This window comes from Balaenoptera physalus (assembly GCF_965194825.1).
Source record: "Balaenoptera physalus genome assembly, chromosome: 7".
Taxonomy (NCBI): domain Eukaryota; kingdom Metazoa; phylum Chordata; class Mammalia; order Artiodactyla; family Balaenopteridae; genus Balaenoptera; species Balaenoptera physalus.
Window position 1 is genome coordinate 20,777,244 of NC_138886.1, and position 12,265 is coordinate 20,789,508.

Here is a 12,265-nt window from a genome sequence, read left to right on the forward strand (position 1 = left end):
TATTTCCTTAGGCTAGAAGAAGTGAAAGATTGAATCAAAGGGTCCATATATTTTTAGGTTCTGTATACACTTTGGCACACTGCTTTTCAGAGAGATTGTACTATTTTACATCCCTGTCAGTTCTCTCTCTATGCCTTTGCCAACATTTAGAATTACTATCTTTTTTCCTTCTTAGTCTTATTTGCTTGATAAAAAATGACTTCTCATTGTTTTAGTTAGCATTTATGTGATTGCGATAATGAAACTTTTTTAAAGAAAATGAGTAGCAAGTTTCTAAAGTATAGTATGTTTAAACATTGACTATAGAAAAATTATTCATAAAGATGTATCTGACTTCCTTGCCTAGGATCTGTGCTAAGATAATATGGGTAAATCTGTAGGTGGTAGAGAGATGGAGTCTGGGAATACAGCATGGTTTTGTAAAGGGCCTTTATTTTATTGTCTTTAGAAATGCATTTTGAAATTTTTTAGAGGCTCCCCTAGCTTTCATAGGTTCCCAAACACTGAAGCAGTAAATCAGTATAGTAATGATAGCTAATGCTTATTGTGTACTTACTGTTATTTGCCAGGCACTGTGCCAAGTACTCTACTTGTATTAGCTCAGTCTTCATAACTACCCTAGGAAATATGCAAAGCTTTTATCTCCATCTTACAAAAAACCTCTGAAATAAGGTTCACAGGAGTTAAGTTATTTGGCTGAGGTCACAAGTTAATAAGTGGCAGTGCCCAGATCTGTACCCAGACAGTCTGACTCCAAAACCATACTTCTTAGGCACTTTGATTCCTGGCAAGATTACTGACTTTGGAATGGTTTACTTCTAAACATGTTATCTGTTTTGCTAGTGGGTGCCACTGTTTGGAAAAGAACATTAGCAATAACTGAGTGAGTACTTACTGAGCTTAAAGTAAGTTTATGCTGCTTTGATTTCATCGCACAGGTATGCATCGCCAAGTGCAACAGCACCTCTTCCCTGGATTCAGTGCTGTCACAGGACCTTATTGTAGTAGAAGGCCCTGCTGTAGAAGTTGGTGATTCTTTGGAATTGGCCTATACCAGCTGGCTCTTTCAGAATCACGGACTGGGCCAGGTAAGAAAATGTACCCTGCAAGTTCTTTTGTAATTTAAATAGCATGAGAGCTATTCAAATGTAAGGTATTATTACTATGAATTGCTGCTTTTGGCAAATAGAAATCTTTTAGGAGCCCTGCTTTAGTCTCTACAACTGCTTTTGGGGCATAGCCATGAAATGCTAATGTATAAAATCTGCTCAGTGCCACTATGTCTCTTCTACTTAGAGAAAGGAAACCAGTTTTGCAAGTATCATTTTTGGTAATTGTTCATATGTATGTCTCTTCCTATACCAGTTTTAAACTTGAATATATTCTTATGGGATTAGGTCTTAAAACTTTTTAGACTTTCCTCACAGTTGTTTCTCCGTTTTTCTTATACTAGATACTGTGAATAGATTGGGCTTGTTTTGTTTTTATATTATTAAGCCCTCAAAAGTAGTGTGGTATGATAGAAAGAGCTTTCGACTATGAGTCCAAAAAATGTGGATTCAGGTCCCAATTTTATCCTAACTTGACCTTCTCGAGTCATTTAAGCTCTTAATTTTTTTTTCCTGTGAATGGAGCTTAGTGGTGCTCACACTGCTTTCTTGGCAGGATGGCTGTTGGCATCAAATGAGATAATTTATTTGAAAATTCTTTATAGATGAAAATATTTTTAAACACTTGGTAGGAGAAGTTTATTTTTTTCTAAACCTGGAAAATCCTTGCCTCAGAGATATTCAGTGTGATAACACCTTTAGCCATGATGTGGTCTCTTCTTTTCAGGTCTTTTAAGAAGTATTTTTCCAGTCTATTTGACATTACCTATTTCAGAAGTACTGTGCTGGTGTGTATTAAGTTGAATATCATAATGATTATTATTATTTTTGAAACTGGCTAATCTTGTTTATTTTGATCAACTTTCAGGTTTTTGACTCCACTGCTAACAAAGATAAGCTGCTTCGCCTGAAATTAGGATCAGGAAAAGTCATCAAGGTAAAATAAAGGCTTAACTGTGTTCTTATTATATATGGGTTTATCAGTTGCAGTGGGCTTAATTTAGAGTGAATTTTGTAAAATTTCTAACCTGGGTATATTTTTGGAGAATCTGGAAAGGCTTGGTTAAAAAAATAGGAAGAGAAAAATGTGCTACGTTACCTACATTTGGGAAATTTTTACCTGTGAGACAATATATTGAAGAAGGGTACATTTCTTTTCTCTAGTCCCTACATTTTATTTTTCATCCTGTGGTTCTGAGGGAACTATTAAATTCTTCCTATCGCCTAATTGAGAAAGAGGTGAAACTGTTTCTTCTAGAAGTGTATCGTAATGGGTGATTCTGATCTGTCTGGGATGCTTTAAATCATGGTGGGAAGCAAGTACAACATAGCAGGAGGAACACTGGGATTGGAGTCTGAGGACCTGGGTTCATGTTGTGAATTTCTTCGTCAGCAACTGTGGAAGTATTTTATAAAGTAAAGAGTATTTTAGGGACTTCCCTGGTGGTCCAGTGGTCAAGACTCCACACTCCCAATGCAGGGGCCCTGGGTTCAATCCCTGGTCAGGGAACTAGATCCCGCATGCTGCAACTAAGAGCCTGCATGCCACAACTAAAGATCCAGCACGTGGCAACAAAGATCCCATGTGCTGCAATTAGGACCTGGCGCAGCCAAATAAATAAATATTAAAAAAAAAAAAGAGTATTTTACACATGTGGGGTATCATTGTGTCAGGACATACTGATGCATTGTGAAGTACTCATTTATCCATGTGGCAGAATGGTTTTCTCCATAGCTTTGTTTATGACTCCTTTTCCCAGAATCCTTTGGAAACTTTTTCCTGTAGATCATAGCATTTGGGGCATGACCCTTAAAGTTAGACTCATCTAGTGTTGAAATCTTGGCTTAACAATTTACTAACTGATCTTGGGCTAATTACTTAACCTCCTTAAGCCTCAATTTTCTCTTCTGTAAAATGGAGATATTGCTACTAACCTTATGAAGTTATTTTAGAGATTAAACAACATAATGGAAGTAAAGCACTTAGCAAAGTACTTAGAAAAATGTGTTTACTAAGTGATAGCTTTTATTTCTATTTTAATGCCATTCTTCTGTTCCAATTTCTCTTATCATCTAAGGTAAGTGTATTTCATACAGCCCCGGATATGCTGGCTTTTACAAGTGAATTGAGAAGCAGTATTCTAGATGTTCTTATAACCAGTGGGGAGGGGGGAATATAAACCCGATGATCCTGTACTTTGTTTTGTCGTATGAAAAGGTTTGTATCTGATGAGCTTTTCCTCTTCTCTGATTCCTAAAGAGCTGGGAGGATGGAATGGTGGGCATGAAAAAAGGAGGGAAGCGGTTGCTTATCATCCCTCCAGCCTGCGCTGCTGGCTCTGAAGGGGTAATAGGATGGACTCCATCAACAGACTCGATCCTGGTGTTCGAGGTGGAGATTAGGCGGGTGAGTGAAATTGTGTTGTGTTGTGTTTGATGAGTCCTTTTTGCTAGTTAAGTAAAATGAATAAATGTGTCGGAAAAGATTCTGAAGATCTTTTTTTTTTTTAAGTAGAAATGGTATAGTTGGAAAGAACAACAGCTTTGGAATCTAAAGGCCAAGGTTTATGTCCTTCTTGGCTCTGTATTCATAGTCACTTCTCTACACTAACCTTCTTTTTATTTTATCTGTAAAATAGTGATTCCTGCCCAATGTTCACACCTTTTGATTTAGTAATGCTTTGGCTACAAGTGTATGCTATCAATATGTTTACATAAGAGTGCAAAGATACCTGTATATAGATAGATAAATAGAGATAGATACATAGTTTCCTCCCTCTGCCACGTTGTTTGTGATAGTAAAAAACTGGAAACAGCTTAAGTGTCTATTATTATGAGACTGGTTAAATTATGGTTCTTCATAGAGTGGACTTCTATGTAGTTCTTAAAGAATATCCAAAATCTATTTTTAAGTGAAAGAAGCAAGTTGCTAAACAGTATGGGGGGACTTCCCTGGTGGTCCAGTGGTAAAGAATCCGCCTTACAATGCAGGGGACGCGGGTTTGATCCCTGGTCAGGGAACTAAGATCCCACATGCCAGGGGGCAACTAAGCCCGTGTGCCATGACTACTGAGCTCCCGTGCCATGAGAGAGCCCGTGTGCCGCAAACTACAGAGCCCACGCACCCTGGAACCCGCACTCCACAACTAGAGAAAACCCACACGCCAAGACTAGGGAGAAGACTGCGCACACAACAAAGAGGCTGCGTCCCGCAGCGAAAGATCCCACATGCCTCAGTGAAGATCCTGCATGCCACAACTAAGACCTGATGTAGCCAAAAATAAATTCAAACAAACAAACAAACAAAAAACAGTATGGGTAGTATGATCTTGTGTTTGTGTGTGTGTGTGTATACAAATGAATATATGTATATGCCTATATATTCATATAAAATTTCTGGAGGCATTAAAAGAAATGAAATGATTTTCTCTGGAGAATGGAAATGGAGTTCAGAAACTTCTACTTTTTTACATTCTATCCTTTGTACCATTTAAAAATTTTATCAAGAATAATTTCTATAATAAAGTTTGTAACAAATTGCGGTTAATTAATGTTCCCCCTCCCCCCCCACCAAAAAAAAAAGACTCTGCTTTATACTGTGATTATTAGGTCTGAATGTGATAATGTTTGTGACTATAAAGTACAATGCAAATAAATATTATGACCATCCTCATTGTGGTGATTATTCCTGCTGCAACAAAGGATATGCATTCTTTATCAATGACTCTTTCCTAATTGGACACCCTTATCTCTGGTCGGCATTCCAGCCCTCTTTGACTGACTTGCTTCCAGCTGCCTTTTTCACAGCTTTTATATTCTTTCTCAATTTTCCTTTGAGTTTGAGGAAGTCAAGGGTGGTAATAGATAACAAACCATTTTGAATCCATTAAGACTGACATTTTGTAAACATAAGAAAAAAATACCCTATTTTACCAATAATCAAAGAATTACAAATTGATTATTAAACTGACAAGGCTGGGGGAGTTCCCTGCTGGCCTAGTGGTTAGGATTCTGGCTTTCACTGCCGTGGCTCTGGTCGGGGAACAGAGATCCCGCAAGCCGTGAGACGTGGCCAAAAAAAAAAAAAACCTGACAAGGCTGATACAGAACAATAATACCCAATGTGACAAGAGTGTTAAGAAAGATTTATATACTACTTACGGAGTATAAAGTAGTTCACCCTTTACGGTGTGAAATTTAATGGTATATATCAAAAGTTTTAAAAATAAGCATACCTTTTATCTAACAGTTTCACTTCTGGGAATTTGTATTTTGGAAATGATTATGTGTGAAGAGAGATAAAGCTATTCTTAGAAGTATTGTTTGTATAGAAAAAATTAGAAATAAATTGAATATCCAACAACTAGGAATTGGTGAAATATATTTTATGATAACATAGATATTTGTGACTTGTGTTCCCAAAATCCTTTGGAGACTTTTTCCTGTAGATGATAGCAGTTAAGGGCATGACACGTAGACATACTCTTCAGTAGTTAAAAAGGATGTTGTCGATTAATAATTTAGTTAATGTGGAAATATGTTAATATATCAGTGAGTGAGCAAAGCAGGGTACAAAACAGTATGGCCCCATTGTTATAAAACACACACTTACACACACACACAGATAATATAAGTGTGAAATATTACATCCAAGATTCTAACAACGTTATTGCTTAGTGGTTGAATTGCAGGTGATTGTTACCTTTTTTTCTCTTTTGGCTTATCTACATTTTCTGATTTGCCTACAGTGAATAGGTAATGACGTGTATAATGAAGAATAAGTAAAATGAAAGGAGAATGGAGGGGGAAGCATGCCTTTTTTTGTGGTCTATTAACCTGTTCCGTCTGTGGTTGATCTTTCCCTAGGTCAAATTTGCTAGAGATTCCGGCTCTGATGGGCACAGTGTTAGTTCCCGGGATTCTGCAGCCCCTTCACCCATACCTGGTGCTGACAACCTCTCTGCTGATCCTGTTGTGTCACCGTCCACATCTGTTCCTTTCAAATCACGGTAAGATACTGGAGTTGTATAAAGCTCTTTTATTGTCCATGTAAATGATTCTTAGAGGGGTTCAGAAATAGGGGTATAGTTGAAAACTAAAATAATTTTAAATAATTGGGAAAAAATGGGATGAGGGAAATGGGGAAAGTAATTGCATCAGATTTTCTGACAAAGGATTAATATTCATACTGTATAAAAGCACTAACTTAGATATAAAAGAATACCTGCCAAACTCTGGAAGAAAATCGGGCAGAAGGCATAAACACAAAATATATATCCAAGGAAAGAAATGTAAATAATAAGCATTTGAATGGAAAATTGTCCATCTTCACTAGCTTTCAGAAATTATACAAACTAAAGAAGAGTTAAAACTCTGTTTTACAGCAATTAAATTGGCAAACATTTTAAAAAACAATTTGTTTATACAGTATAATCTAGACTCGTGATTATGGATTTTGTTTTTATCTCAGGATATGTCTTATTTGCTTTCAGGGAGTCAGTTCTTCGTTCCAAATCTAACTCCCTCAGTGAACAGCTTACAGTAAATACAGTGAGTATATAAGTCTATCTCCTCATCCCCAGTTGGCTAGAAGGGTTTCATGTGCCTAGGGTATAGTAGGTTAGAGAAAAAAAAATGTTGAAAAATGTTGATTTAGGCTAGAAATCAGTGGTTACTTTATTCATTTTCCCTTACTTGAGAGTCAGTATAAATTAGCTTGGGCTTCTGCATCGACAGACTTGGATTCAAATCTTTATTCTTATAAGCATGTGGCTTTGAGGAAATTATCTGACTTCTCTGGTCTTCAGCTTCTTCATATGTCCACCCTCGCCTCTCTTATTCAACATAGTTTTGGAAGTCCTAGCCACGGCAATCAGAGAAGAAAAAGAAATAAAAGGAATACAGACTGGAAAAGAAGTAAAACTGTCACTGTTTGCAGATGACACGATACTATACATAGAAAATCCTAAAGATGCCACCAGAAAACTACTAGAACTAATCAATGAATTTGGTAAGGTTGCAGGATACAAAATTAATGCACAGAAACCTCTGGCATTCTTTTTTTTTTTTTTTTTTTTTTATTCCACACACACACACTGTATTTTATTTTTACAAGACATAAATAGACTGACACCAAGCATTGTACATGGATGACCACAACAAAAGCAACAATGATTGCAATTACCAAACATGAAACACACTCATACTATGTCATAATATTGACATTCAGTCCAGTAATCCTCCACTGTAACAGCTCCTTTACTTTGCAGTGAAAATTGATTTGTATATTCTTTGCCTCTGAGTCCTTGTGGGATTTTTTTTTTTTTTTTTAATTCAGACAGAAAGTCACAAAAATTATACTCATCCTCATCAGTTCACTCAGTCCCATGTAATTAATTGTTGTTTTTTTTTCATCTTGATCTTTTGTTAGCACTTTTATGAGTTCATCAGTTTTTCATCAGAGTTCTGAAAATGCTTATTCATTCAGTTCAGCAGTACAGTCAGTTACCAGAAACCTGTACTTATCAGAGTCTTTTCCATGAATTTCTTGAAGATGAAACCCTTTTATAGGAACATATTTGCAAAATCATCAGAGTACACCCAGAACTGTCTGTAAATGACAAAAGACTTAAAAATGACCACGGTAAAAGATTTGATGAAAGTTCATAATAATGCAGTTGACAAGAAAATTAGTTATTTCTGAGATATACATTTTAAAGTAATAACTAGGATTATGACTTATAACATTATACCAGAACATATAAGATTTTTAGAAATTTCATGTAATGTCTGAAACATTTATATTAACATATTTCCATACATATTTCCATACAAATACAAATATAATATTTTTAGAAATTTCATGTAATGTCTGAAACATTTATATTAACATATTTCCATACAAATAACCCAATGAAAGTTTAGTATTAGTTGTTTTGTTTGTTTTTTTGTACTGCAGGTTCTTATTAGGCATCAATTTTATACACATCAATGTATACATGTCAATCCCAATCGCCCAATTCAGCACACCACCATCCCCACCTCACCGCAGTTTTCCCCCCTTGGTGTCCATATGTCCATTCTCTACATCTGTGTCTCAACTTCTGCCCTGCAAACTGGCTCATCTGTACCATTTTTCTAGGTTCCACATACATGCATTAATATATGATATTTGTTTTTCTCTTTCTGACTTACTTCACTCTGTATGACAGTCTCTAGATCCATCCACGTCTCAACAAATGACTCAATTTCGTTCCTTTTTATGGCTGAGTAATATTCCATTGTATATATGTACCACATCTTCTTTATGCATTCGTCTGTTGATGGGCATTTAGGTTGCTTCCATGACCTGGCTATTGTAAATAGTGCTGCAATGAACATTCGGGTGCATGTGTCTTTTTGAATTACGGTTTTCTCTGGGTATATGCCCAGTAGTGGGATTGCTGGGTCATATGGTAATTCTATTTTTAGTTTTTTAAGGAACCTCCATATTGTTCTCCATAGTGGCTGTATCAATTTACATTCCCACCAACAGTGCAAGAGGGTTCCCTTTTCTCCACACCCTCTCCAGCATTTGTTGTTTGTAGATTTTCTGATGATGCCCATTCTAACAGGAGTGAGGTGATACCTCATTGTAGTTTTGATTTGCATTTCTCTAATAATTAGTGATGTTGAGCATCTTTTCATGTGCTTCGTGGCCGTCTGTATGTCTTCTTTGGAGAAATGTCTATTTAGGTCTTCTGCCCATTTTTGGATTGGGGTGTTTGTTTCTTTGATATTGAGCTGAATGAGCTGTTTATATATTTTGGAGATTAATCCTTTGTCCGTTGATTCGTTTGCAAATATTTTCTCCCATTCTGAGGGTTATCTTTTCGTCTTGTTTATGGTTTCCTTTGCTGTGCAAAAGCTTTGAAGTTTCATTAGGTCCCACTTGTTTATTTTTCTTTTTATTTCCATTACTCTAGGAGGTGGATCAAAAAAGATCTTGCTGTGATTTATGTCAAAGAGTGTTCTTCCTATGTTTTCCTCTAAGAGTTTTATAGTGTCCAGTCTTATATTTAGGTCTCTAATCCATTTTGAGTTTATTTTTGTGTATGGTGTTAGGGAGTATTCTAATTTCATTCTTTTACATGTAGCTGTCCAGTTTTCCCAGCACCACTTATTGAAGAGACTGTCTTTTCTCCATTGTATATCTTTGCCTCCTTTGTCATAGATTAGTTGACCATAGGTGCGTGGGTTAATCTCTGGGCTTTCTATCTTGTTCCATTGATCTGTGTTTCTGTTTTTGTGCCAGTACCATATTGTCTTGATTACTGTAGCTTTGTAGTATAGTCTGAAGTCAGGGAGTCTGATTCCTCCAGCTCCATTTTTTTGCCTCAAGACTGCTTTGGCTATTTGGGGTCTTTTGTGTCTCCATACAAATTTTAAGATGATTTGTTCTAGCTCCGTAAAAAATGCCATTGGTAATTTGATAGGGATTGCATTGAATCTGTAGATTGCTTTGGGTAGTATACTCATTTTCACAATGTTGATTCTTCCAATCCAAGAACATGGTATATCTCTCCATCTGTTGGTATCATCTTTAATTTCTTTCATCAGTGTCTTATAGTTTTCGGTATACAGGTCTTTTGTCTCCTTAGGTAGGTTTATTCCTAGGTATTTTATTCTTTTTGTTGCAATGGTAAATGGGAGTGTTTCCATAATTTCTCTTTCAGATTTTTCATCATTAGTGTATAGGAATGCAAGAGATTTCTGTGCATTAATTTTGTATCCTGCAACTTTACCATATTCATTAATTAGCTCTAGCAGTTTTCTGGTGGCAGTTTTAGGATTCTCTATGTATAGTATCATGTCATCCGCAAACAGTGACAGTTTTACTTCCTCTTTTCCAATTTGTATTCCTTTTATTTCTTTTTCTTCTCTGATTGCCGTGGCTAGGACTTCCAGAACTATGTTGAATAATAGTGGTGAGAGTGGACATCCTTGTCTCGTTCCTGATCTTAGAGGAAATGCTTTCAGTTTTTCACCATTGAGAATGATGTTTGCTGTGGGTTTGTCGTATATGGCCTTTATTATGTTGAGGTAGGTTCCCTCTATGCCCACTTTCTGGAGAGTTTTTATCAGGAATGGGTGTTGAATTTTGTCAAAAGCTTTTTCTGCATCTATTGAGATGATCATATGGTTTTTATTCTTCAATTTGTTAATATGGTGTATCCCATTGATTGATTTGCGTATATTGAAGAATCCTTGCATCCCTGGGATAAATCCCACTTGATCATGGTGTATGATCCTTTTAATGTGTTGTTGGATTCTGTTTGCTAGTATTTTGTTGAGGATTTTTGCATCTATATTCCTCAGTGATATTGGTCTGTAATTTTCTTTTTTTGTAGTGTCTTTGTCTGGTTTTGGTATCAGGGTGATGGTGGCCTCATAGAATGAGTTTGGGAGTGTTCCTTCCTCTGCAACTTTTTGGAAGAGTTTGAGAAGGATGGATGTTAGCTCTTCTCTAAATGTTTGATAGAATTCACCTGTGAAGCCATCTGGTCCTGGACTTTTGTTTGTTGGAAGATTTTTAATCACAGTTTCAATTTCATTACTTGTGATTGGTCTGTTCATATTTTCTGTTTCTTCCTGATTCAGTCTTGGAAGGTTATACCTTTCTAAGAATTTGTCCATTTCTTCCAGGTTGTCCATTTTATTGGCATAAAGTTGCTTATAGTAGTCTCTTAGGATGCTTTGTATTTCTGCGGTGTCTGTTGTAACTTCTCCTTTTTCATTTCTGATTTTATTGATTTGAGTCCTCTCCCTCTTTTTCTTGATGAGTCTGGCTAATGGCTTATCAATTTTGTTTATCTTCTCAAAGAACCAACTTTTAGTTTTATTGATCTTTGCTATTGTTTTCTTTGTTTCTATTTCATTTATTTCTGCTCTGATCTTTATGATTTCTTTCCTTCTGCTAACTTTGGGTTTTGTTTGTTCTTCTTTCTCTAGTTTCGTTAGGTGTAAGGTTAGATTGTTTACTTGAGATTTTTCTTGTTTCTTTAGGTAGGCTTGTATAGCTATAAACTTCCCTCTTAGAACCACTTTTGCTGCATCCCATAGGTTTTGGGTCGTCGTGTTTTCATTGTCATTTGTCTCTAGGTATTTTTTTATTTCCTCTTTGATTTCTTCAGTGATCTCTTGGTTATTTAGTAACGTATTGTTTAGCCTCCATGTGTTTGTGTTTTTTACGTTTTTTTCCCTGTAATTCATTTCTAATCTCATAGCGTTGTGGTCAGAAAAGATGCTTGGTATGATTTCAATTTTCTTAAATTTACTGAGGCTTGATTTGTGACCCAAGATGTGATCTATCCTGGAGAATGTTCCGTGCGCACTTGAGAAGAACGTGTAATCTGCTGTTTTTGGATGGAATGTCCTATATATATCAATTAAATCTATCTGGTCTATTGTGTCATTTAAAGCTTCTGTTTCCTTATTTATTTTCATTTTGGATGATCTGTCCATTGGTGTAAGTGAAGTGTTAAAGTCCCCCACTATTATTGTGTTACTGTCGATTTCCTCTTTTATAGTTGTTAGCAGTTGCCTTATGTATTGAGGTGCTCCTATGTTGGGTGCATATATATTTATAATTGTTATATCTTCTTCTTGGATTGACCCCTGGATCATTATGTAGTGTCCTTCCTTGTCTCTTGTAACATTCTTTATTTTAAAGTCTATTTTATCTGATATGAGTATAGCTACTCCAGCTTTCTTTTGATTTCCATTTGCATGGAATATCTTTTTCCATCCCCTCACTTTCAGTCTGTATGTGTCCCTAGGTCTAAAGTGGGTCTCTTGTAGACGGCATATATATGGGTCTTGTTTTTGTATCCATTCCGCCAGTCTATGTCTTTTGGTTGGGGCGTTTAATCCATTCACGTTTAAGGTAATTATCGATATGTATGTTCCTATGACCATTTTCTTAATTGTTTTGGGTTTGTTTTTGTAGGTCCTTTTCTTCTCTTGTGTTTCCCACTTAGAGAAGTTCCTTTAGCATTTGTTGTAGAGCTGGTTTGGTGGTGCTGAATTCTCTTAGCTTTTGCTTGTCTGTAAAGCTTTTGATTTCTCCATCAAATCTAAATGAGATCCTTGCCGGGTAGAGTAATCTTGGTTGTAGG

At 36.1% G+C, this 12,265-nt stretch overlaps 1 protein-coding gene across 12 annotated transcripts in view; it reads left to right on the forward strand.

Moving 5' to 3' along the window:
* The window catches only part of FKBP15 (FKBP prolyl isomerase family member 15), a 61,734-nt gene that overhangs the window by 18,699 nt on the left and 30,770 nt on the right, over positions 1–12,265 (forward strand). For all 12 annotated transcript variants that reach the window (XM_082469126.1, XM_082469117.1, XM_082469119.1 and 9 more), the window contains 5 exons: positions 939–1,088; positions 1,978–2,046; positions 3,370–3,516; positions 5,976–6,118; positions 6,602–6,659. In XM_082469126.1, coding sequence (XP_082325252.1) covers positions 939–1,088; positions 1,978–2,046; positions 3,370–3,516; positions 5,976–6,118; positions 6,602–6,659 — 567 coding nt within the window. The remainder of the gene's footprint in view (positions 1–938; positions 1,089–1,977; positions 2,047–3,369; positions 3,517–5,975; positions 6,119–6,601; positions 6,660–12,265) is intronic.